The 26,580-nt window shown below is 35.2% G+C and overlaps 1 protein-coding gene across 9 annotated transcripts; it reads right to left on the bottom strand.

Annotated features, from left to right (window-relative positions):
- Positions 1–726: 726 nt before the first annotated feature.
- On the bottom strand, positions 727–26,529 carry LOC130800046 (uncharacterized). 9 transcript variants are annotated; one of them, XM_057663383.1, is made up of 17 exons: positions 26,194–26,529; positions 25,127–25,204; positions 19,522–19,942; positions 19,381–19,440; positions 19,132–19,237; positions 17,809–17,881; positions 17,655–17,700; positions 16,768–16,878; positions 9,859–9,934; positions 9,378–9,474; positions 7,039–7,099; positions 6,800–6,930; positions 5,664–5,781; positions 4,809–4,932; positions 1,855–1,968; positions 1,642–1,716; positions 727–1,211 (listed from the first exon to the last, which is right to left on the bottom strand). In XM_057663383.1, exons 3-17 carry the CDS (start codon positions 19,585–19,587, stop codon positions 1,159–1,161), a joined length of 1,311 nt encoding a protein of 436 aa, XP_057519366.1. In that variant the 5' UTR covers positions 19,588–19,942; positions 25,127–25,204; positions 26,194–26,529; the 3' UTR covers positions 727–1,158. The 9 variants fall into 9 exon arrangements, 8 of the variants coding, with proteins under 8 accessions (XP_057519366.1, XP_057519369.1, XP_057519367.1 ...); XM_057663386.1 differs by having other exon boundaries at positions 19,522–19,693; XM_057663384.1 differs by lacking the exon at positions 25,127–25,204.
- Positions 26,530–26,580: the final 51 nt, after the last annotated feature.

Here is a 26,580-nt window from a genome sequence, read left to right as displayed (position 1 = left end):
TTAAAGACAATAAATATTTCAAAAAAAATTTCACGTAGTAATCCTAAATTTTCGACTTTCACACGTAATTCACAAATATCATTTTTGTCATAATGTGAGAAACCAAGTAAAATGTAGTATAGGTCTTCCATAAATATATACAACGATATATATTTTTTTGACATAAAATAAAACCTAGATAAAATTGAAGTGGTAATTTTGGATTTTAAACCACTTTTCTAATAATCTATTCCCTCCTTATAGGTGGCCTTGCCAGTTCAATTACTAAAAAAAGCATTTGGGGAGATAATCTAGAATTGTGAAATTTGAAATTTTACATCGTTGATATAATGTACTTTCTATAATAACATACTCCTGTTAGTCCTATATGAGAACAAGTTACTTATACGATTTGAAATTATATATAATAAATTAAATTGATAATTACATGTAGTATTATTTTTGATAATTATATGTCAAGTAATAATACTTACTAATTTAATACTTTTTCCGTTCCAATTTACTTGCAATGTTTGCTTTTTCACGTAGTCCAATACACTAATTCAATCTTTAATATCTCTAATAATATATAATAAAAAAATTATAAAAATTTTATATTAATAATCTTTGCAATAAGACGAATCAAACAAAATCTCACTTGACTATGTTTTAACTTATAGATTAAAAACTAATAACAAATTAAAAATGATGAATGAATAGTATTATTTTTTCTAATGTTAACTAATATGGAACAGAGGAAATACCTTTTTAAAATTGATATACACCAAAATTGTATAGACCCAATCCATACAAGACTTTCTCTAAATTGTTAAGCTTAAATTTACAATTGATGAAAATTAAACCGCTAATTAACCACATTCCCACATCCCAGTTAGAAAAAGTAAGGGACATGTTGGTCAATGTCTAAGAACAATGAAGTACTAATTAAATTATGGGGAAAAATGTTTATAAAGAGTGAAATTTTGAAACTCAAAGGTTAAGCATTACATAAATGTACTTTGTCATAAATTACTAACATAATATCATTTATAAAACTTATTGGATGCTCAAATATAATCATAATCATAAGTTGCAAAAAGTGAGTGAAGTTGACGCAATGCATGAGTAACGAGAAAGCTTCAGTATATTGGTTTGTGTTAGCTCCTTGGCGTCATCAAACTATTGTTTTAAGCTTCCTGATTTGAATTTGGTGCGTCGCTCTTCATATGATGCTGAAACCAAACAACAAACCGAAATTTAGTGACAAAAGACAATAAAGCGCGGGAAATCAAACACCATCATGTCATCAACATAGCTACGAGGGAAGATGGTAACGAGAGTCGAGAGACAATGGCAGCTTATTTCCATTACCATGGGTATGATACTGGATTTTCTTTTCCAATTTAAACTAAATTTACTACCACTATCACCATTTAAGGTCGGCTATCAAATGGGGAGTGATTTTGTGCAACATGGCCAATATAGAGGTTATACTTCAAAGACTAATGTTGTCTTAAGGCGCCACAAAAACCTATCTATAGCGCGAATGGTTTTCAAGAGGCAAAATCTTCATCCCAAAGGCCAAGAATGAAACTCCGAAGTTAAATAATCATCTTCATGCTTGTATGAATGAATGGTTAAAGACGCAAACAGAAAACTTACGCTCAGTTGGCCTCATTAACAGAGGAATGTGAGGACATTTCTTCGTCTCTGAAGCTTTTGCAAGTGAAGCCCCTACTGGAAAATTAAGGGCACATCAAATAGGTCCAGCTAACTTTTTCTAAATTAAACAAAAACAAGAAGTCACATATATCTCTACGTTTAAAACTAATATACAAGGAAATTAAGCTGATAGAGACAAAAGCTGTAGACCACCTTCATCGTCATCTTGTAACAAACAGCTATCCAAAGCATCATGGAAAATAGCAAATTGCAGCATAAGATTCTGGCATTCATTTGTCAGGTGAGCAAGCAATGCTTGCCTTGCAACTGCATAGACTTGAGTCAGGACTATCCAAAAAATATACCAAATCTATAGTAAAGGTAAATACAAAATGTTGTGTACCAATCAATTGAATAAATACAGAGGTAGAAATGAGTGCAAAATGTCACATAAGTACGTTTTCCAGACGCAATTAATCACACTAGTTAGAGAGTAAGATATATAAGAATGCTTTTCATACACACGAGCGACGCTATTCGTTTTTTGTGATGCCTCCAAGCTGAAAAACGCCTTACGACTTTTCAATCACTAATGAATGAGGTGTTTTGCCCTTACCTAAAGAAGTTTACTTTTTTTTTTTTTTTTGACGACATCTTAATTTATAGTCAGAGGAGTGCATACATAGGCAGCAAGAAGTGATGGTAATTGATATTTGCAGGAACTAATGGTAACCACAAATTCCACGTCATTATGAGTATGTGTGTTAGGGCAGCACAAGATAGCATATTTAGGGCATGTAATTCAGCAAAGGAATAGCTATGGATAGGGAAAAGGTGAAGGCAACTCTAGGGTGGCCCCTAACCTTTGAAATTTTGGGATTCCTAATGGGTTAATGGGGTATTATCACTGAATTGTGAAAGATTATGCAAAGATCGTGATCCCTCTGACGGTTCGACATAGGACGCTTATTTTAAATTTGCTAATCAAAGCAACAGTAGCTTTTAGGAGCCTCGTGAGACAATGGCTAAGAAGAAAATGGTTCAGGCTCTGCTCTTAGCCATGCCCAACTTCAAGGAAACATTTTCAGGCTACGGATTGGACAGTACTAGTACTCCAGAAGGAACTGAATTTGTACTACAATCATACCCTAAGCCTGAGCTTGTTTGAAGTGAAATTATGAAAAGGAACTCAGGTTCATTGTGTTTGCGGTACAAAATATGGAAGCATTATAGAAAAGAAAAAAAAAAAAAAAAAGGTTCCAACATTAAAGATTAAAAAGGACTTGTACATTGTTTTCATTTACTTGGAATAGGCAAATGATAAGGTGCCAAGAGAAATACTGTGTCGGCAATGACAAAGGGTATGCCCAGGATACCATTTGATACTATGCAAGATATATAACGAGAAAGGAATACAAATATCAGTACATACAAAATCGCAATAAAAAATTGCCCGTCACTGAGGTTAAGCACCAATTCCTTTTCTTCAACAGGTGGTTTTAGATGAGATGACATGAGTGTACTAAGAAGACGTGCCTTGGTGCATATTGATTGCTAACATCGTTTTGATAGTTTTAAATTCAATAAAGGAGACTAAAAAAGAGGGTAAATGTAAAGCTAGAACAATAGGATGAGTTTTCTTTTATGAAGGAGAAGAAAAAGATATTGGGTTCTGGCCTCTGGGAAGGATTTAAAAAATGGCAGGATGGAGGTGTTTAGGGAGGAAAAAAATGTTATGAGGAAGAGAAAAAAAATAACTAAGACCTTAAATGATTTCATGGTGCCACAGAACTTTGTGAGATGCCATTTCAAATCACAGAAGGATAACAGAAGCCAGAAGTGCATCCTAAGCCTTCTAATGGAACCTGGTTTTCTTTTATCTCCCAGCCTAAATTCTTGTCAGCCCACATATTACTTATATTTGGCCCATTTCTAAAATTCCTAGTTTTCATTTTTTTTTTTTTTTTTGCAACTTCCTTTTGATTGGCCTGAAATTGTATGTACCTACCATTGTTTTTCTCTTCACTCATCCAACTTATTTTAAGCCTATTTCTTCTAGACCCAAAACTTTTCAAGTTTTCATACTTGCTCATATATACAACCCAATTTTTTTCTATGCCCTTGAGGGTAAGATGGAACTTCAAGTGGTCGGTAGTGTGATGTATTAGTTGAAGGGGTACAATGGATATTTTAGTATTAGTTAGTTAGCTAAGGGAATAGGAAACTAGTACAAATAAGAAGGAAAGTAGAGAAACAGGAAAGAATATTTGTACACATATTTGATGAATGTTTTGCTCGTGAGTGTGACTTGTGAAGAGTGCAAGCCTCTCGAAAGCTTGTATATCTTGTTTCCATCTTTTGCATCAATATAATGGCAGAAAGTAGAAACAAAAGACAGTACCATTCTCCCCCTTTAATGAAATTTTCATCATTGAAAAATGGCAGGAGGAAGAGAAAATTTGTCTAATGCCATGAGATATGAAATGTTTCACCCTCACTCTATCTAAATCTCACAAGCCTGATCATTATATGGTGAGAAATTTGCTCCTATATGCTATGATTAGTGGAAGACTGAAAGTTGTAACTATTAGAAACAACTTGGTCAAATAATAGGTAAAAGCAGAAAACCAATTAATTACATGGACCACTCTATAAATCTGCCTTATCACAACAGTAGCTAACATTAGGGTAAATCACAAAATAACAAACCTGAAGTTAGCTACCACTATCAGTTTTGGGCATAGATGCATGCTCTTAAGAAGCTGAAAATGTATCAAGTGCGTAGACGACTATATTTCAATCACAAAATAAAGCTGTGTTATCATTTGGAAATAAAGACTGCTGGGAAGCAATAGTTTAATCAACTATATGATGTAATAAAAGCTCAATAACCAAGCATCAAACAATTCCTTTTTACAAGCTGGTAGCAAGCACACTGGTGTGATATTCAATTTGTATAGAAAACTCATAAAGGTGGAAAATTGATCCCATACACCGCAAAGCCAAATATAAACTGGTTACTCAAAAGAAATTTGTTCCAGAAGCTCAGAAAGTTTATATCAAATTGAGCTCGGTTAATTAAATGAAGGTTTAAAATTTAAATAATGTCATGGAGCCCGAGTACAAACTGAATTTGACAATACATATAATGCAGAATAAAAAGTTACCTGCTGAAGAAAAAAACCGTAGACCTTCAAATTCACAAGAATGCAGAACCAATGGCAATTCCGGGGCCATTGTATATTGAGGCTTTCTTAGTGTCCTCCGTATATCCAGTAAGACATCAACAACCTGCATAAGAAACATCTTGCACCTCAAGAGCGGCAGAAAACAAACCAGTGAATGTAGAACTTAAAAATAAGGCTATTCTCTCTTAGAAGCCAAAACACTTTGACCTGAAAAATTGAAATGTGAAAAAGCATCTCAATTTAAACAAAAGAAACCAATGGCATTCAGATGGCTCTTTGTCCTTCACAGGTTTTTCCCAAGCACATTCCCGTACTCTACTCAAATTTAGCACAGTTAAGATTAGTTTGTTTGATAATCTAAACCTCTGATCATACCATACCACTGGATACGGGTTTAGCCTGTATAGAATGTCCAGCCCAAAAGACAGGTGTTTCTGAGTTTAACATTCACAATAACTGCCTCAAAGGATTGTCATATGTGAGGACGATTCAGCCCCATATGAACCAGTGATATGTTCAAAAGTCAACTATCTCCCAATGGAGAGAGCCTTAAATGTAATCCCCAAGCCTAGGCAGTTGCTTATCGCAGTGCTTACTTATCTAGAAAATTAACCTTATGTGTGCTTTTATGTGGTCCAATCTCCTCTTCGTGGATTTGACCAAAGCACATTATCATATTTCACTTCTCATCAGTTGTCAGTTAGTCTCTGTTTTGAATACTACAAAAGTGGACTACTCAAATGCAAAAGACCAGCTGAGAATTAATTCACACAACTATAGAAGTTAGAGCATCCAGATTTATTACTACAGAGATAATATATTGGTTAGACTCACTTCTGCTGACTCCAGGCCTTGTCCAATCATAAATAATATAGCAACCATGCATCGGACCTGATGCCATAAGAATGCACTACCTCTAATTGTGATGACCCATATTTCTTTGTCTCTAAACCTGAATCATAATACCCAAAAAGAATGGTATGAATTAAAACCAAATTTTAGCTTTAAAGAAGCAAAAAAGAAAAAAAAAAAAAAAAAAAAAAAAAAAAACTTAATTAAAAAATCCATTCATCTCAGGAACAAAAATAAAAGTGCAGCTCTTGAGGTCTAGATGTATGTTATCGTCAAATTATGCTACGCTAAGAACATTGCTGATGCTGCTGACCCAACTAAAAATAGTCATCAAATCCATGAAGTCACTAAGTTTCCTTGATGATAAGTTATGCGGAAGTTGTAACACTCTGAAACAAAATAGAGGCCTACTTTATCTTAGAGCCTTTTTAACTATAAGTATGTAATTAGAGAAATTGTCGATAGCCTCCTAGTAATATGCGTTCAATAGCCAAATAGCATGCTTATAATTAAGTGAAAGATATCACATAATGGACATATCATGATTAAAATATACAGTTTAAAGAGCACAATTTTCAAAAAATTAAGTTGATACGCTTTGTCACTAGATATAAATTTCTAATAAACAGTAATGCACTGGCTAAGGAAGAGAGAAAAGTACACACCATTGGGAGATTAATTTGTAATTTAAGTAGGACTTCGTAGAACTGTACAAGAAGTTGGAGTGAAGAGGGAAAGAATAGGGATCAAAATTCAATATAAGTAGAGCAGGTGAGGAAGAAGATATCACAATATGGTGGAAAATTTTAGAGCTTTTAAACTCACGAAAAGAAAGTACCAAGACCTCTTGAATGCTGGAAACTATACTTTGATTCTACAACACTCTATCATCTAGAGTAAACTTTATCTCTATAACTCGATCTAAGATCTAGCATGGCAGTTCATAGCATAAACTTGCGTAACAGAGACACAAATCCCTTATGGAGGAATGTTCTATATTAGTGCAGCTAATAATTTAGAAAATTTTTCGTAAGTGCTTTCTCTTTTCAAAGAATGTAATTTCCTTAAACCAAAAATAATAAAGTAATTAACAAATAGTATAAGTTGTCAGAGATTACTTTTCTCTGCTTGGGGTGACATTAAATGAAGTAATACATCGCTTATAGTTGTGCACATTCACTGCATCCATTTTACAGAAGCTCCTAAAGTCATGTTCACCCAGAAACTTCTTAGCTGCAGTCTGCATGGCCTAAAAGGCACCAACAAGACAAAGATAATCAAACACCCAGGCGCATAAGAAGTATCACGGACACATCAGTTTCAGCAATAAATTGCAGCAAATGCCCAACTTCCTTACCGATATGTCAAGATTCTCACGCCAAAAAAAGTATTTGTACTCCCTGCTTACACAGCCAAACCTGCAAGCAATGATAGCGAAAGAAGAGAGTTGCTCAAATCATGTGTCGATGTGATAGCACAAGGAATGATCATAGCTAGCTAATATTGAAGCTAAAACAAACTATGACTCAAATATGACCACCATAATTTTGTATGAAACGACAAAAAGGGAACAATTCAGCATCCACGAGATATTAATTACTATAAGAGACTATATAGCATCAGATAGCTATCTTCTTCCTGTACTATGGTTAAGGATGGACAATATAAATTACAGATACAATTAGAGTTCTACTCAAACATAAGCTCCAATTTTGTACAGCTTAGAGATAAAAGCAGCTCATTATTATGCAACTTACGATCTCTTAATTAACTACTCCCTCTATCATCTCATTTTGCCCAACTTCCTAGTCCAGCAGTCTAGGACGTCCATCTCATTTTCCCTAATTTCCTTATTTAGTACATTTCCCCAGTTCTCTTTTTCTGACTTTTTTTCTTTTTTCCCACAATTTTCCTTAGATTCTTAAGGAAAGTAACCACGGCCCACGCCCAAGTGGGGGCAAAATGAGATGGACATGGGGAGCATGTTCTACTCCAATTGAGATTCAAGTTAAAACTTATTACCCGGTGTCCTAAAAAGTGTGATATATATAATAAGGCCAAGGGGATTCTGGAGCAAAGCTACAGGGTGAGAGTGCACGCATTGGTGAAAAAATGAGCACACGTCATTTCTTAAGATGAAAGACAATTATTCAAAAATTTTACTCTATGAAGAATCTATTATGCAGAGTCACTTTTACAGAGAAAAGTAATACATATAATCAAAAAGGACAGTATAATTGTTACTCCTTTGTCCCCCTGAGTTAGAAAACTTAATAAATTGTAGGTTTTAGTCGGATATTATAAGTAGAGTCATGTCCAAAAGAGATAATAAAGCAAACCATATGGGATAGACTAAAATAGCATATGTAGCAAAAGTAGAGAAATGGAGGAATATGTTTCTTTGTAAAAAATACAATAGGATTTATATACACATCTCTCAAGGCTACTGATAAACCGTGGGGGCCTACACTTCAGTAATGCATCAGAAAATAAGGGAAAACACAAGCAAATCACATGAAGGTTAATATGACATAAATTCCCATCAGCATCCTGCACCTAGAATAAAAGTCAAGGCAATTCTTTAACTTGAAGGCTGTTTATTTAAGAAAAAGAGTGAAAAGCAGTATATTATGAAAGACAGATCAATAATTTTGTTGACGAAAAAATGACTGGTCAATGCAATGAAAAGAGACAAACAACAACGTTCCATTAACCCCCAACTAGGATAACAGCTTTTGAATTAATTTTGTGTGTTAAATGAGGATTCAGTTTTTTGTTTACATTTACTCAACAGAATTTTTGTATTGGTTTAATTTTAAGAGCTGAAATGCGGTTAGTGTGACATTGTTCTAAATTCACACAGTAACTTCCATTACAGACAACTGCATAAGAACACTGCATTATAATGTCCTAATTTTTGATACGATATACTATCACAAACTCATAAAGCTACTGAAGACTTGTAAAAGCAAGTTGATATTGTAACACCTCGGCTGCTCGGACAGCCGGTGACTACTCATGGAGGCTGTAGACTGGCCCCACAGACCAACACAAGTCTTTTCAACGCACTTTGGCCTCACTCGTACGCGCCCGGGAAAACTTCCCAAGAGGTCACTCATCCTAAGATTGCTCCCCATCAAGCACGCTTAACTGTGGAGTTCTTAGCAAATGGGCTCCCATGAAAAGAAGATGCACCTTGTTGATATGAGTAGTCTATCAATCCTTTTTAAAGCTTAATTTGGGGTATCACAGATACAATAGAAATTCAAGTACTAGGTTTTTTCAAACTCATAGTTGCTACAAATGTTTAGAACGTATCAATTCGAAACAGAATAAAAAAGAAGCTAGAATAATTCCAAGTACAACTTAAAAGATGTCCAACTCTTGAATTATAAAGAATAAATAAAATAATTTCCTCTTTGTCAAATCAAACATAAGGCCACCTACATGGTGTAGTTTAGATACAAAGGAGGACACATATACTCAAATCACAAAAGGTTTGCAAATGCTTCCACACTGCCACACAAGTCAGTAACCAGTTACCAGTTACCAGTTACCAGTTACCACAGCACAGTAATATATCCAAACTGAAGGGTCTTTATTACATGGAATGATGGAACTACAGTGGAAAAGATCCAATCACCACGGACTACCATAAATAAAAGTACAAAAGTAAACTGGGATTTATTCTAGTACCTCGCATGAAAAGTCATAGGCACTGGAGACCAACCTATGATCCGAATATCTTTTGGCAGTACTTTATTTAGTATTCTCACGTAATCAATTTCTTCTTCTGAAACACAGGAAAAAAATACTAAGGAACCTTCAACAAAATGAAGACCAGAGAAATACTGAATGTTACAATAAGATGTTAGAAATGTATCAAAGAGAAACAATTCCATCAGTTTTCAACTTAATTTGTGATGATCTTTTATCTTTTGGAAAGGAGCGTAAACTGTAAACCATTTTATAGCTGTTTTACAAAAACCAGCTGCATCCATATTTCTGTCTACTTCAAGGCAGCTTACACCAAAAGATATCTTAAGAAAAATAGATCATACTTACAGAATCGCAAAGAAACAGATCATAAAGAACGGTTATTTTGAGAAGTTTAATAATAATAAGGTTAAATAAAGTTCCAACATTTCAAAATATTCAACAATATCACATCGCAGACCATATCGTCCTTCAAAAATAACTCCTGCGGAACTTGTTTCAGCAATAAGGTTTGACCGTAGATATAGAGCAATGACCTGCGTAAAAAAGTCTTTTCATTTCCCACACAATCTATTTTAAAAATACAGACTAAATCTTGAGAAGTACCACTCCGTACTAATGGCCTAAATAAAAAGAAGCAAAAGACATCTCCTTTCCACTTTTGCATTGGCAATAAGCCAACAAATCATTAAAAACACAAGTCGAAACTTTTAGCATTTACTAGTAAATTCCATTCCAAAACTCACCATCTGTATAGAATATTAATTAGCATAAAAGGTTACTCATGGGAAGACTATAAAAAATGCACATAGCCTAGGAAGAGGCCAACTCAAATATTATTTTGTCTTGCAAAACGCATTACAACGTTGGTGACAGGTAAAGTAGGACAATTAAAAGAAGTCAATTATTAAGAGTACATCCCAAAACTCAAAATTCCAATCTGTGACCCTTAACCAACTTTATACTTGTAATATTAGTGAAAGAGATTAGACCCGAGAATAAAAATTGGCTGCAAAGTCACTAGTTCTTCCCAAAAATTTATTAAAATAAACATCGATAGAAAAAGCAAAAACGGTAAAAAAAACCCTTCACACTTCACAGTTCACGCTAAACAAAACCTTTCAACCCTATCTTGTTATATTTATAAAAGAAGGTAGTTACACCAACCCACAAAATATGAGTAAAATATTATCTTGTGTTTGCACCAATATACTTGATAATTATATATAATAGTAATGGCAAATATGATGCATTGGCAACTTTTGTGAAAAAGTAAGTTGAAAATCCATTATGTAACAAGACGACCTTAACCAGATTCACTAATTATGTCTTCTAAGTAACACACACATGCCATAGCTAGACTAGGCTTTGTTCTTTATCACTTTATTTTAATTTATAAATTTCAATCTTCTCGAGTATTTGAGACTTAAAAACATTACATATTTGGAAATCGAGAATTAAATATTAATGTTAACATATCTTATCATTAACACATACGTGAACTTATCACTCAGAATATATAATGATAATAATTGAAATAGGGAAAATCAGAATCTTTTCCCAAATTAATGCTAATTATAAAAATATTTCCAAGCTTACGTTGGTCAGCAAATTATTTCTCATATTACTATCCACGTAGGACAACTGGGAATATTTTTTTTCCTTTTTTTAATAAAACCGCTTTCTCATACAGCGGTTTACTTAAGAATTCAAACAAAACCTTTAGTTGAAATAGCGTTTTGCAATACATGGAAAATTATAAAAAAAAAAAATTGATATTAGGCAAAACCGCCACATCTGGTCATGTACAAAAACTGCAACTAGTTTTTTTTTTACTTCCTCCCTCTTCGACATTAGACTATTTAAAAAAAAAAAAAAAAAAAAAAAAAAAAAAACCTTTTCTACACTCAATTACTTCATATTCACAATTCCTCACTCAACTAAATCAATCAACTACATTGCCATCTTCTCCTTCATTACTTATTCATTATCATCCTCATTTAAGGTATGAATATAACTCTAAATTTTTTCAATTTACAAATTGATTTTTTTGTTCATGATTGTTGTCATTTGAACTTATAATAGATTGATTGTTCGTAACATTGTCTTGATTTCATGATTTAAGCTTACATTTTACACATTTGTAGTTGAATTTTAGGATTTCTTTTGTGCATATAAAGTGTTCGATGAAATGCTACACTGAAAGTTTACTACTTTGTACGGGTAGTTTAATGGATTTAGTATATATTCATGGTGTTGTTGGTTTTATATTTGAATTGACCCTTCTAATAAGTGTTATAATACTTTAATATTACACATTCTTGTATACACACTTATACTTCCCTTACTCACAATCAACAATAAAGTGTAAGTGATATCACATGAAAAACATGCTTTTGTGTGCAGAATATAGATCATTATCCCGTTATAGTGTATTGGGGTGGGGAAGTAAGTTATACGGGATCCGATGTTGTATATAATGGAGGATTGAATGCAGTGATGTTGTGCATATTGATTCTGATTTAGAAGAGGATGATGAAAAAAGAGAAGCTCTAGATGCAGCGATTAGAGATGGTACTCCATCTCAAGACTGGTTTAGAATTGATGAGGTTAATCAAAGATTGATTGATGCATGGATAACCTGAAATAATGACAACTCCATGACTGAAAATGGTGACTTTAGGATAGGACAAGAGTTTAACTCGTTAGACCACCTTAAGAAGAATGTTAAAGCATGCGCAATATCTAACAATAGAAACTTCCGTGTAATTGAGTCGGAGCCTTCAAAGTATGTTATACAATGTACTAATACGGAGGAGAAAGGTTGTGAATGGAGGATGCGAGCTATCATGACCGCCACTAGATCATTTAAGATTGTGCGATATAAGGGTCATAAACAAGATTGCTCAGGACATTACAGTGATGACCATCCCCTCCTTACTTCTGATTTTGTTGTTGATCTCATCGTGGATATGATAAGAGTTGATCCAGCTTTCAAGGTGAAGTCAATTGTTAATTTTGTTTAACACTAAATACGGATTCGTTATAACATACAAAAGAGCTTGATTGGCCAAAAATAAGGCTATAACCAAAGTCTTTGGGGATTGGGATAAGTCTTTTGAGGAGCTTCCAAGGTATCAGCAGGCATTAATGCAATCTAATGGAGGAACAATGGTGCATTGGGAAGTCCAACCAACAATAGATCCTACCAGAGTTATTTTTTAGAGAATTTTTTGGGCTTTAGGACCATCAATTAAGGGTTTTCCCTACTATCGACCCCTTATCTTCATAGATGGGACACATTTGTACGGAAAGTACAAAGGCACACTTATGATTGCTATGGCGATAAATGCAAACTCTCAGTTGTTCCCAGTTGCCTTTGCCATTGTAGAGGGAGAAAGCAACGACACATGGAGTTGGTTTTTGGATTGTATAAGACAGTATGTCACTAAAAGGGATGGCTTATGTGTCATATTTGATCGTCAAATTGGGAATTTTGCATGCAATGAACAGAGTTAGAAAAGGGTGGGAAGAGCCATATGCATTCCATCGGTTTTGTAAATGACAACTTGCTTCAAATGTGCATAAGAAGTTCAAGAACATAGCAGTAAAAAACTTATTTGGAAAAGCTTCTGAAAAGATAAAGATTCAGAAATATAATTTCTATATGAATAGAGTATGATGAGACGCATATAAGTACTTAGTCGATGGTTCTATTCTTGAGCGCCAATGGACTTTGCTTCATGATGGTAGCCATCGATATGGAGTGAAAACTACAAACATGTCTGAAGCGTTCAATGGCGTAATAAAGGAGGTCAGGTGTCTCCCAATCACTTCATTGGTTAGGATGACATTCTATCGGGTTAACGAATACTTTGCAAAAAGGAGGGATTCGGGGAGAAAGAGATTAGATCTATGCCAAGAAACCAACTGATATGATTGATAAGAACATTGAAAAAGCTCGCTTTCATGATGTTAGGATATATTACACAATACGTGGGATATTTGAGTTCACCACTGGTCGTGGCGACAGGATAGCAGGAAGAGGTGAAAATTTTAACATGGTTGACCTCACAGCTACATCATGCTCTTGTCAGAAACCAACCATGTTCAAGTTACCATGCTCACATGTTCTTGCAGTATATCGAGCTAGTAACATTTCATATGATGCTTTTGTGGACCCTTTGTTTCGAACTACAGAACACGTATCCACATATAAGACCTTTATGCTTGTTCCAGACATGTTCACCTATGCTCCTTGGAATGGTCTGATAGTTGTTCCAGATCCATCAACTAAGCGTGGAAAGGGACGTCCGCGATCAACTCGCATAAGGAACAAAATGGATGCACCGGTGATGCGTCCTCGAAACACATGTGGCATTTGTGGATTTAGTGGTCATAATAAGAAAACATGTCCTCGTAGGGATAGTCAAAGCTCAACTAGGTATGTTTTTTTACTTGTATACTAGTTTGTCATTATGTTGAGTCTGATAATAATGTATATATGTAACAGGAATAATGACGATGCCGGGCCCAGTTGATCCATCAGTACTTATGCTTCAGGCGACCCATCGGAGCGTACGCGCATGGGAGGGGTCAACTTTCCACTTGGTGACTCGTCAGCACTACCAGGCGAGCACGAGGGATTGGCAGGTTGATGAAAGAGTGTTAGAGTTAGTTGATATAGCTGGTTTTATTTATATACATCGTTTGTTGGGTGGAGGTTTGGAGCTCGATCGAGCTCTGATCACTGCATTAGTTGAGATGGAGACAAGAGACTCACACCTTCCATCTTACTATTGGGGAGGTGAGTATTACTTTACAGGACACTGCAGTTATACTTGGACTGCCCATTGATGGACATGCAGTTATTGGTCATGGAGAGGGAGAGTGGACAGCCTTGGTTTGGGAGTTTTTAGGGGCATTGCCGGAAAACCCTCAAGACCCTACAGAGACGAAGATCATCATTGGATCTTCATTGAAGCTGACTTGGCTTCGAGATCGCTTCCGTGTGCTGGGGCCAGATGCAGATGATGCTACTATTGAGAGGCATGCCCGCGCATACATTTTGTATTTGTTTGGTTGCATCTTATTTCTAGACAAAAACAGGGACTCCGTACAGTTGATCTACCTCCCTTTACTGTGAGACTTACGACGCGTAGCAGAGTACAGTTGGGGAAGCGCGACCCTCGCATACTTGTATTGTAATCTGTGTAGGGCATCCCGCAAGGGTGCCAAGGACATAGTGGGGTGCCTGTTACTCTTACAGATATGGTCGTGGGAGCATATACATATAGGAAGGCCAGTAATTCGGATGGTTCGACCCCAATTTTATGAGGTAGACGATTTAGAGCCGGTCTTAGGTTCACAGCATCAACACGGTAGGGATCCTTTAGCAGTGTGGTAATAATCTTCTGTCTGTTTGATTCAAATTGGATAATTTCAAGCATCGTTCTCATAGAATCCATTTGTTCACAGCTGGCTTCGAGTACATCTTTCCTAGAATCCATTTCAAGTCTGACGGGGTATGATTACCTAATTCCCACCAGTCGCACTGCCATTGATGATGACACGTTGCACACTCCTTCCACTAGAGGTTCTGGTCACAGTGGTAGTTCTTCACGAGGTTCTAGTAGAGGTTCATCTAGAGGATCCGGCCGTTCATCTAGTCGAGGTCGATCCTCAGGATCTCCATCAACATCTATAGGTGATATATCGCCATTTGTTCCCCCAGGGCCTGTGTCCACTCCTCCACATCCATCGCCTCCTAACCGGATCTTGACGTATCAACGTGCTAGTCAGCGACGAGCACCTGCTCTTGAAGTCATCACACAGGCTGATGAGTCCACATCGACCTCTACGACCGATGTACGCAACAAACGGGGTCGAGGAGTCTAGATTACTTGACTTGGAATGATTATTGTACATATTCAACTTACGTATTATTTTGGATGGTCGTTATGTAATATATATATATATATATATATATATATATATATATATATATATATATATATATATATATGCGCTATTTTCATTAATCATGTGTACAATCGTCCTCGTTTTTAATTGAAACATCGGTGAATGAGGTGTTTTGAGTACTGGAGGAGCTTGTTGGTTCATTTATTATGTAATATGGAGTGTTAAATTATTTTAATGCAGGGTATGAAACGTTTAATGTTCAAGAGTTTGGCGAAAATTAGGAAAAATGTTGCAGACAAAAACGCCACTTTAAATGGAGGTTTATATGAAGGTGAACCGCCATTTGAAGTAGCGATTTAAGTATTTTCAAAAATTAAAAAAAATAAATGCACTGAACCGCTATGTGTAATAGCGGTTTACATAGTCATGCAAACCGTCATTTGGAGTAGCGGTTTTGTATGATTGCATTAAAAGAAAAATAAGCTGTCCTATGTGGACTGTATTCAGGAAAATATTTTTCCCTTTGAGGCACATTGGGAATTATTTTTATAATGAGCAATAATTTGGGAAAAGATTCGGAAAATCATTATGGGAAATTAGTGCAACTCATCATATATAAAATTTTATAAGCATTGTCACAGCTCATTTTCCGATAGCACTTCTCTCTTAGAAAAACGAATGCACATCAGTCAAATAAGTTGTGGTTAACTTTGACCAAGAGGATGATTTTCATAAGAGAAACAATGTAGATTATGTTGCTTGATAAACGCCATAGATGTAGACATATTGTAGACCCTTGCTTCATTGTGCAAGTCAGAGTGACTAAATTGAAAGGAAACGACATAGCATCTCTTGGAAATTAAGGGAAGGGCTTGTAGATGTAAGCGAAGCAATTTCCACAAAAAATTAAAGCACCATTACATAGAACATAATGATAGAAGAAATGTGCTTTCACTATACATTTAAGCGATTTAGTGTTTTCAAAGTCAACTAAAACATTTATATGTATATAAATGAGTTAAGGACTTACATTTCTTTCATATATATTTAATGTTCAAAAAAATCACTCCCTTCATCAATCAGTTGAATCATCACATTGCTAGTTCAAATTACACTATAATAGTACATCAACTATCCCAATTTGAATTATTCCAAAATATTATGTCCTTGATTTGCATGTTACAGTCACTTTTTACATAGCAATGTTCCGTTACCATTAACTATATAAATATAAGCATTTTAATGAAAAACCGACTAAAGACATTAATGAGATAAATGGTTTCCAATAGTAATGGATAATCATGAAAGTATAATTAAAATCCTTACCATATGATCACTAATCAAAAGTGACCAATAATTATAGCATGTAAGGACTAAAAGTTGGTCTTAACAAAGATACATGCTTTCACAGAAGAAATAAGCCTATGGAAAGATTAGTATTCCTTACTTGCCCAGCAGCCGAGACGCCTTTATCTGTTCTGCCACATCGTGAGTACTGTGAACTTTTTCTGTCACCAATTAATAGCCTTGTCTTCTCAAAAGCTCTAAAAAGTTCAGACTACAGAAGAAACCCAATAAGAGAGACAAAATACAACGATTAGAAAATCGCATACAAAATTCCTACGAGATCATCAAGTTTGAATTATGTCCAAGCCAACGCTTATCATTTAACATTCTCAGAATAAGTCCTAAACTTTACTAAAATTTAAAACTATATTAAAATATTATGAATGGCCATATCAGTGTCCAACTCGAAATGACGAACAATATCTATGAGTACAAAATTTTCAAAGTTAGACACTCGGAAACTGTGATGAATCAATATCTAAACAAGAGGGGTGGAATAGTCTTTTAGTGAAGCTTCTAGAAAAGGAATATTGTGTAAACAATTTAGCAAATGGCAACAAGGTCGTTAGGCATTTTAGCTATATATATAATGATGTAATAATTGGTTAGGATATGAAATGAGTATGATATGAATTCTCCCTCTTGTATTTCTTTTTCTCTAAACCCCTTCTTTATTCTCTGCTCTCTCAATTTCTTATTCTTAATATGTAATTTCTTCTCTACTTGTATTCCCTTACTCTCTCTTTTCCCTAATCTTCATATTTCTCACAATAGCAATTAGTAGTTCATAACAGAAACGTGGTTAGTGAGTTCACAACTCTTAATCTACTAAATAGGAACAAAAGGCTTAGTACAAGTGGAGCTCACATATATAGCTACAAAAATTTAGTACAGAACAATAGAGTGATATTAGACTATTAATTGTTCTATCTAACCTTTCACGATTGAATCATAGCAGATATTAGATAATACTCCATATAAGCTCACCTCAACAGTAGGTTCCATTTGAGCCTCTGATGCAAAACCGTAAAACCTGAAACATAATTTTCCAAGCAAGAACTGTCACATAAATGATGCTACACCAACAAAAGCCATGAAGAAGTACATTTCAAGAGACTAATCATATAAGTTCAAATCATACCGCTGGCCAAAATACATGACTTTCAGGGCTACGTATCTTTTGGAATAATGATACAACAAGCTCTCATTCTTATCTGTGTCGACAGGTAAAATGAACCAAAATTTCAAAATTTGTATTGCATATTCTTTCCATACAAACAATTAGTTGTCATAAAAACAATTCACAAGAATTTTTCAAATGTTTTTTATTCATTCTCAATGGGAAACATCTAGTTACATAAATAGTTTAAACTTTAAAGCAAGGAAAACGCGGACAAGATTAACCGCCATCAAATTCCTATGCCAAAACTAGGAGACTTTTCCGATACATAAGTTTCGAAATCCGGTTACATAAATACTTTAAAGTTTAAACTTGAAATGCATGTATATAATATTGAACCATAGAAGCTTCATTTTTCCAGTAAATAAGTTTTGAAATCTTAGAACATCATTTAGTTTAGTTAAGTTGCTGTGGTAATTTTCAAAGTTTAAACCATTTTATAGGCACCCTAAAATGATGAATCAGGAGAAGATACTTATGTCATGTAAGAGACTTTCATTCAAAAATTTTTTAACAATAATCTTATGCGCAAATTACACTCCTCTAGTCCCCTATATAAGATTTCTCTTAAAACGGAAGATGAATAAAAAGTCAAACTACACTTCCTTTATTATCAAATAAATCTGCAAAATTAAAATTTAGCTAGTTTTAGCAAGCACAAAACCATTACATGTTCGTCAATTGTACATCAGTTTTTTGTCATCATTATAAAGAACTATATTGATAACTTGAAACCCTAATGCAGTTTTACGTATATAAATAAGCGCCTATTGCAGAATTTTCTAATTACACAATAGAAATCTTTTGGAAGAATCATCCTTTTTGTAAGTTTTATTACTAACAAGGGTGAGATTACGTATATGTAACCCCCAAACCCCACCTAGGTGGGAACCAATTAATGGCATTGGGTGATGAAATGATGAAATCTGTATTATCTTGAACTATATTTTTAGACCTTCATAAAACACAAAATAAGAAGAAACCACAAAGAAATTGTCCCCTGACCTCTAAATTATCAAAGATAAGCCTAAAACCTTATATCAACGTATTAAGTCTTGTTTCACCTTGAAGTATGTAAAACTTCAAGTAAAAAATAAGTTCAATCAAGCAAAAACGAGGTCATGATGAGTAGCCACATTAACAACAGAAATCTTTTGGAAGAATCAACTTGAATAAACCATAATATAAGGTCCAAAAGCATTGAAACCAAAACCTAAAAGAAAAAAAAAAACAAAAACAAAAAAAATAAACACCTAAACGGAAAAATTCAACATTTGCACCAACCTTGTAACCTAGTTTTCCTGTTCTTGCCACTTTTTCCACCCAACTTCTGAGGATTTTCAACAGAAACTACATCATTACTTACAATAGTATTAGTAGTTTCCTCCATCTGAAACGAGACAATCTTGCTCAGCATTTTAAACTTTAAAAAAAAAAACTAAAATTGTACTAATTGAAATATTTCTGTAAGGCGTTCAAATTAATTTGAAGTACATCCATCACTACTCCAAATCCAAAATTAAACACAAGTACCTTAGTGCAACAGCAATTTGAAAGTTGCGACGTCAATTTAGCATTTTCAACCTCTAAATCCTAATTGACATTCAGAAACAAGGTCATGAGAATGAATGATTGTTTATTGAAGAGGAGATAGAGAGAAGAGAGAGAAAGTACCTTGATTTGGCAATGTAGGGAATCAATTTGGGACTGTAGAGCAGAGATGAGTTGCTCCTTTTCCATGCTCTTCTCTCCTCTCTTCTCTCTTAATACTCGATACTCTTCTTTTACCGAGAGCCGCACCAGGGTTTAATTAGGGGTTGGTGTTTGCTGCGTTTGCCAAAGGCGACTGGGGATTGGAAGAATTTCCGACAAGGAGTAATAATTAGGGGTGTTTATTAGCGGGTACCTGGTTAGTCGGGTATCATTTTTAACGGTCCGTGTCCCTGCCCAATTTATCCGGATATCTGGATAAGTCGGGACGGGATAATGGGTATCCGGTTTTTATATGTGATGTTTTTGGTAGATTTTATTAAAGTTATGTAGCAAAATTTTAGGAATTTTATTGTATTTTTTAAGTTGAAATTCGAATCTTCACCTTCAAAATATCAATAAGCCATTAAACCATTGAGTAACATTCAAAATTACTCTTGAAACTTGAAAGAAACATAAGAATTTCAACAAATCGAGCATCACATCCAGGTGCAAGTTTGAACCACACCTTAAAGACACATCGTATTGCGTCAGTCGCACTGTAAAGATTTTTAAAAATAACGAATCGTAAAACGCATTTTGGATCATATCAAGGGATATCTTATGGTTTCGACTATATTTAAGCATTACGATAACTGCATTACTCCCGCTACCGCATTACCGTTTTCATAACCGCAATTATGACCTTTACCGCATTTTTACTTCATGATTTGAGCATATTCTACTTTTCTCATGGAAAAAATGTGTTTATTCAATGAATAAACTACGCGAATGATGTAGCTTATGATTTTGAAGTTGAAGTGTAAATAAACTTATTATATGGTATGGCATTAATTACAAGATAATGTTATAGAAGTATTTTGTTGGAGAATTTACCGAGTAATAAATTTTAGTTAAATAGTTGAATAAATTGTTTTGGATGGAAGATAAATTAACCTTGACAAATAGTGATGAACAATCTTATGCTCCTTTCAAGACCTTAAAATAGAAACAGTTTTTCATAGAAATTTTTCCCAAAATAATGCTAACCATAAAAGTATTTCCCAATATGCCTCAAAAGGAAAAATATTTACCTGAATACTGTCCAGGTAGGATAGGTGGGAAAATTTTTTTTCCTTTTCTTTTTATAAAACCGCTACCTCAAACAGCAGTTTACTTAGGAATTCAAACAAAACAGTTAGATGAAATAGCGTTTTGCAATACATGGAAAAAAATATATATCAGGCTAAACCGCCACTTGAGATAGCGGTTTTGGTAGGGTACAAAACCTCCTCCTGCTACTACTGCTTTGTTATTTTACTTCCTCCCTCATTCGACTGTTTTTTTTATTAAAAAAAACAAAAAAAAAAAAACTTTTCTAAACTCTTCAATTACTTCATACTCGCAATTTCTCTCACTTAACTAAATCAATCAACTACATTGCCATCTTCTCCTTCATTATTTGTTCATTATCATCCTCATTTAAGGTATGAATATAACCTTAAATTTTTTCAATTTGCAAATTGATTTTTTTGTTCATAATTGTTGTCATTTGAACTTATAATAGATTGATTGTTTGTAACATTGTCTTAATTTCATGATTTAAGCTTACATTTTACACATTTGTAGTTGAATATTATGATTTCTTTTGTATGCATATAAAGTGTTCGATGAAATGCTACAATGAAAGTTTACTACTTCGTACGGTTAGTTTAATAGATTTAGTATATATTCATGGTGTTGTTAGTTTTATATTTGAATTGACCCTTCTAATAAGTGTTCTAATGCTCTAATATTACACATTCTTGTATACACATTTATACTTCCCTTACTCACAAGCAACAATAAAGTGTATGTGATATCACAGGAAAAACATGCTTGTGTGTGCAGAATATGGATCATTATCCCGTTATAGTGTATTGGGGTGGGGAAGTAAGTTATACGGGTTCCGATGTTGTGTATAATGGAGGATTGAATGCATTGATGTTTATCCATCGTCAAAATACTTCTTTTGAGGTGTTTCATAGCAAAGTCTATGATGTAATGGTTGTGATCGCAACTCTTTTATATTAAAAATTGAGATGAAATATCCAGTGACTAGGAAAAATGTGTTAGTTCCGGTTAGGAATGGTGTAATGGAGGTGTATATTAAATTGGTTCCAAAACTGGGTATTGCAAGGGAAGCCATGTGTAGCATGGAACTTCGAAATTCAGGTCCTAGTGTACGTCATGATACATTCACAGAAATGTTAACAAACCCAAATTACGTTAATGAGCATTTAGATGAGTTTACTTCTCCAACTCACTCACGTGCCATTGGTTGTGGTGCAATGAACACCTTCTCCACTACTCACTTAGGTAGGTCTAATGCCAACGAGGTTGACTCTTTAGATCAGGAGGATGAGCATATTGATTTTGATTCAGAGGAGAATGATGAAAAAAGAGAAGCTTTAGATGCAGCGATTAGAGATGGTGCTCCATCTGAAAACTGGCTTAGAATTGATGAGGTTGATCAAAGATTGATTGATGCATGGATAACCTGAAATAATAACAACTCCATGAATGAAAATGGTGACTTTAAGATAGGGCAAGAGCTTAACTCGTTAGACCACCTTAAGAAGAATGTTAAAGCATGCGCAATATCTAACAATAGAAACTTCCGTGTAATTGAGTCGGAGCCTTCAAAGTATGTTATACAATGTACTAATACGGAGGAGAAAGGTTGTGAATGGAGGATGCGAGCTATCATGATCGCCATTAGATCATTTAAGATTGTGCAATATAAGGGTCGTAAACAAGATTGCTCAGAACATTACAGTGATGACCATCCCCTCCTTACTTCTGATTTTGTTGCTGATCTCATCTTGGATATGATAAGAGTTGATCCAGCTTTGAAGGTGAAGTCAATTGTTAATTTTGTTAGCACTAAATACGGATTCGTTATAACATACAAGAGAGCTAGGTTAGCCAAAAATAAGGCTATAACCAAAGTCTTTGGGGATTGGGATAAGTCTTTTGAGGAGCTTCCAAGGTACCTGCAGGCGTTAATGCAATCTAATGGAGGAACAGTGGTGCGTTTATGTATTGGTACAGGCATATCTCCATACTACACCTCATGAACACCACATTTGTACAGCCAGGATCACATTACCATCCTACATCTACCTTACTGGTACGTCTTCTTTTAAGAATCACAAAATATGGTAATACTTTTATGTGATTCTTTTAACATTTTAATGTTTACATATAGGCTGAGCGCATCAGATCGGTCCTTATATAATGTAATGACACAATGCACGGGGCCACTACATTGCCCGTTGATGTGGGGTATCGACTATGTTCTCAGACCCTTGGTTCCATTAACACGTCATTGACCAATGTATTGAGTCAGGCGGGGTATGATTATCTCATTCCGACTCCACCCATCATTGATGAGGTTGATCAGACGTTCCACACTCCTTCTCCTCGAGGTTCAGGCCACCGAGGTAGCTCTTCTGGAGGATCAAGTAGTCGGTTCACAAGAGGTCTCGAGCATTCATCTACTCGAGGTCGGTCATCCAGATCTCCATCAACATCCAATGCTATCTCGCCATTTATTCCTCCGGTTTCCATGACCACTCCTCCACATCCATCGCCTCCGCATACGATCATTATATATCAACGTGCTAGTCAAAGACGAGCTCCTGCTCTTAATGTCATTGTAGAGGCTGACGAGTCTACACCATCCTCATCCACTGGTGCGCTGTAACACCCCTGAATCTTCGACCCCTTGTACGAAACCAAAACCGTAAAGGACTGAAGGAAATTTAGGTGTTACATAAAAGAAAAGGAAAAGAATTTAGATAAATGTTAAATATTAACTTTAAAAAGGTGAGCGGAAATTTCAGCAGCATATGCCTAAAACTGTGCGCCTTTGTAGAAAAACAAAAGTTATTTAGAATCTAATGAAGTAAAGGCATCAACGGCCTATCAAAACTATATCACGGCGGAATGATTCGTCGTCAGCTTCTCAAATCAACATGTCAAGCATGGATCGTAGTTCCAGTGTCAACGCTTGTGTTTTAAAATGACTTTACTCCTTAAAACCATACAAAGTTATAAACTAAGCAGCGAAAATACAAATTTATAAGGGACGACACAAGGCCTCATAACAAAACATATACAACCAAGTTTACAAAAGATAAACAAGAGCTACAAAATTGAAAGATAACGGTATGATACAGGTTATGCTTCGCCCTAATCACTCTCCCCCAATGCAAGGCAATGCAAAAGAAACTCCAATACCTGCTATGCTTGTCTATGATCCTCCTGCTGCTCGACATTAGACCAAAGGCCAATGTGTCATAGCAGGACAATCATAGAAAGTCATCAACAATCAACATAAACATAAACATGTACACGTCAGTAACTAGCATCAAATATTGTAAGGTCAACTACTAGATAACATTATATTATACAACAACATAAGATGATTTCAAAGACACAAGCATAGATAGTAACCGTTTATTGTCCACCTATACTTCTTAATCTCATTACGTCTTTTCCAACCCGAACCATGTGTTCTTGGGTAGAATGCAGGTCTTCACACTCCTCTTCTCAAAATATAAACTCTGGTAAAACACGCATAGTATCACTCCACCAAGGCATTAACAGACTACTTAACACATGACCCTATAGAGCTTGTCTATCTTAGAGTAAGTGTGATCATAATCTATCTTTGGGACTGGTAACTCCCTCGAGGTAACTTAGCTTAAGCGCACTTCTCACTACCATAAACTACTCTATCATTGAATAAACTTTCTATCAATGAATAAACGTTCTATCAATGTGTAAGCTTTCTATGAATAGATAACTTTCTATCAATGAGTAACATTCTATCAGTGGATCTTCTCTCCACTTCATGGCATAGTGACACGGCCAAGGGCGTTATCGGCCAACCGGCACCCATGGCAAAGTATGAGCTCATACCCCCTCCAGCTGACCCTCTCGGGTCCTACCTTTGGGAAAAACTAACACACTGGGGTACTAAACCAGTGAAGAGGCCACCATATTGGGGTTTGCAAGGCCCGCATGGTAACACCTCGGTCAAAGGGCGGTATCGGCCATCCGGCGTCTAATGATAAAAGTATGCTTATACCCCCCATATGGTGATCCCGTCGGATCTCAACTAAGGGACTATTAAATCAACCGGACATAATCCAGTTGAGTCACGCCAGCTAATCATAATCTTATACTTTATCAAATGGGAATAATTCCCCCTTTCGACTATTAATGAGTGCCCTGGGATAGCAGAACGCCGAAACCCACTGAACAACTCAAACAAAATATGAAATTCACCTATAAAGGAGTCATTCTAAGTCTAAGTAAGGCATAATCCAATTCTTAAATAAATAAAGGGGGTGGTCCCCGCCTTCTACTAACACACTCATTCTCTAAATTAGTCTAGGCGCAAGGATTTCATAATCGATAGTTCTTCATGTAAAGTGTACTCACTAGTATCTCATAGTTTCGATGCAATGTATATTACCACAATAAACAATAATGTCTTAAAGAAAATTGCATATAAGGGTTAGTTACTGCGTATACATACCTGTAAGCATCACTGCACGACCAAAAGTTACAAAATTCACCCAACTAAGGTTCTATTTTCCTCTTATGAACTAAAAACCTATACAAGTTAGGAATAAAACTAATAAATCCCCTTAACTACTTTGCCATACCAACTAAATACCAAAGTAATCATTATCACCTATTCAACATGAGTTTTTCGATTACTCTAGCACGTACACAACTCATTCAACACAAGTCAAAATCATCAACTCAACACAACATAAGTCATTTCACCAATTTAAAAGCAAAAGCATATATGAATCGTTCCTTTTCATCAACTAATTTTGAGTATATCGGTTGGCGTTACCCAAAAATAACTAATCACAACTAAGCCTTACAATTTTAATATAACACTTATACAACAATAAGGCAAATTTTAGAGTTATCGATTCGCGATATCATTATTTACATTCTCCAAAGTTAGAAAGAATTATAATCAAAACACGACAAGTAACTTTAGCAACCATCGATGATAAGTTGACATTATGCTCTTGGCTTACTAACATTATGCATTATGACTTCAATAACAACCTAATAAGAGCACTTGTAATTCGCAACAATCAAACCGCAACAATTAGTAACTATTATTCCCAATTTAACAACCAAAAATCACTTTCATAGTCAACTAAAATCATCATCATTAATAATTATCACAACAATAACCAATCGACTAAGTCTTAAAACAACTTTTAAGGTTATTTAATCAATTATCACCAAAATATAGCATTAAACACACATCATTAGTAATTTCGTTTCTAAATCCAAACCCTAGTCATTTCAAGTTCAAAGATAACACTTTTAACCATTATCCATAGCAAGAATCAATAAACTAATACACCACTATAATGTACATGAAAGCCCACACTATTAGTAATTTCAACTCTAAATCAAACTCTAATTATTCCATATTCAAAGATAATACCTTTAACTATTTCTCATACTCAAATTCAATGAAACTAATACACAATCAACACACAACTCATAAACATGGTAGATTCTAATTAGAAACAATAAATTAATCAATTAGGAAAGTGCGGGATAGCTTACAATGGGTGAAACCAGAGAAAAAGGGGTGAAGAGACAAGTGATTTTTGGGATGGTGGTGACACACGGTGATAGGGAGGACCGAGTCCACGGCGTAGGCGGCACGTGGCAGCAGCTGCTGCTGGTTGTTGGGCAGGAAACGCAGTTGGTTGCTACTGCTCGTGGAGGAGGAAGTGCAGCCTGCTACTGGTTGTGGGGAGGAGCACTGCAGCCTATTGCTGCCGGTTGTGGGGACGAGGACCGCAGCTGGGCTTGTGTGCTGACTGTTTGTGAGGGTGAGGGAACGTGAGGAAGAGAGGGAGAAGAGGGATGGCAGACGGGTCTTGCAAGGTGAGGGAAGTATTATCTAACTTAAAAACCTGCCCATCCTTTTTATTTTGTTTATTTACT

This window comes from Amaranthus tricolor, chromosome 14 (genome assembly GCF_026212465.1).
Source record: "Amaranthus tricolor cultivar Red isolate AtriRed21 chromosome 14, ASM2621246v1, whole genome shotgun sequence".
NCBI lineage: Eukaryota > Viridiplantae > Streptophyta > Magnoliopsida > Caryophyllales > Amaranthaceae > Amaranthus > Amaranthus tricolor.
This window is presented reverse-complemented; position numbering and strand designations above follow the sequence as displayed.

Bases quoted from the DNA above. Each gene is read 5' to 3' on its own strand.
- LOC130800046 (XM_057663383.1), bottom strand. From the start codon at position 19,587: ATGGAAAAGGAGCAACTCATCTCTGCTCTACAGTCCCAAATTGATTCC. The intron at 9,935-16,767 runs GTAAGGAATACT...TTTTTTACGCAG, and splicing joins GCGTCTCGGCTGCTGGGCAA to GTCATTGCTCTATATCTACG. The intron at 5,782-6,799 runs GTAATCTCTGAC...ATTATGATTCAG, and splicing joins GTCACCCCAAGCAGAGAAAA to GTTTAGAGACAAAGAAATAT.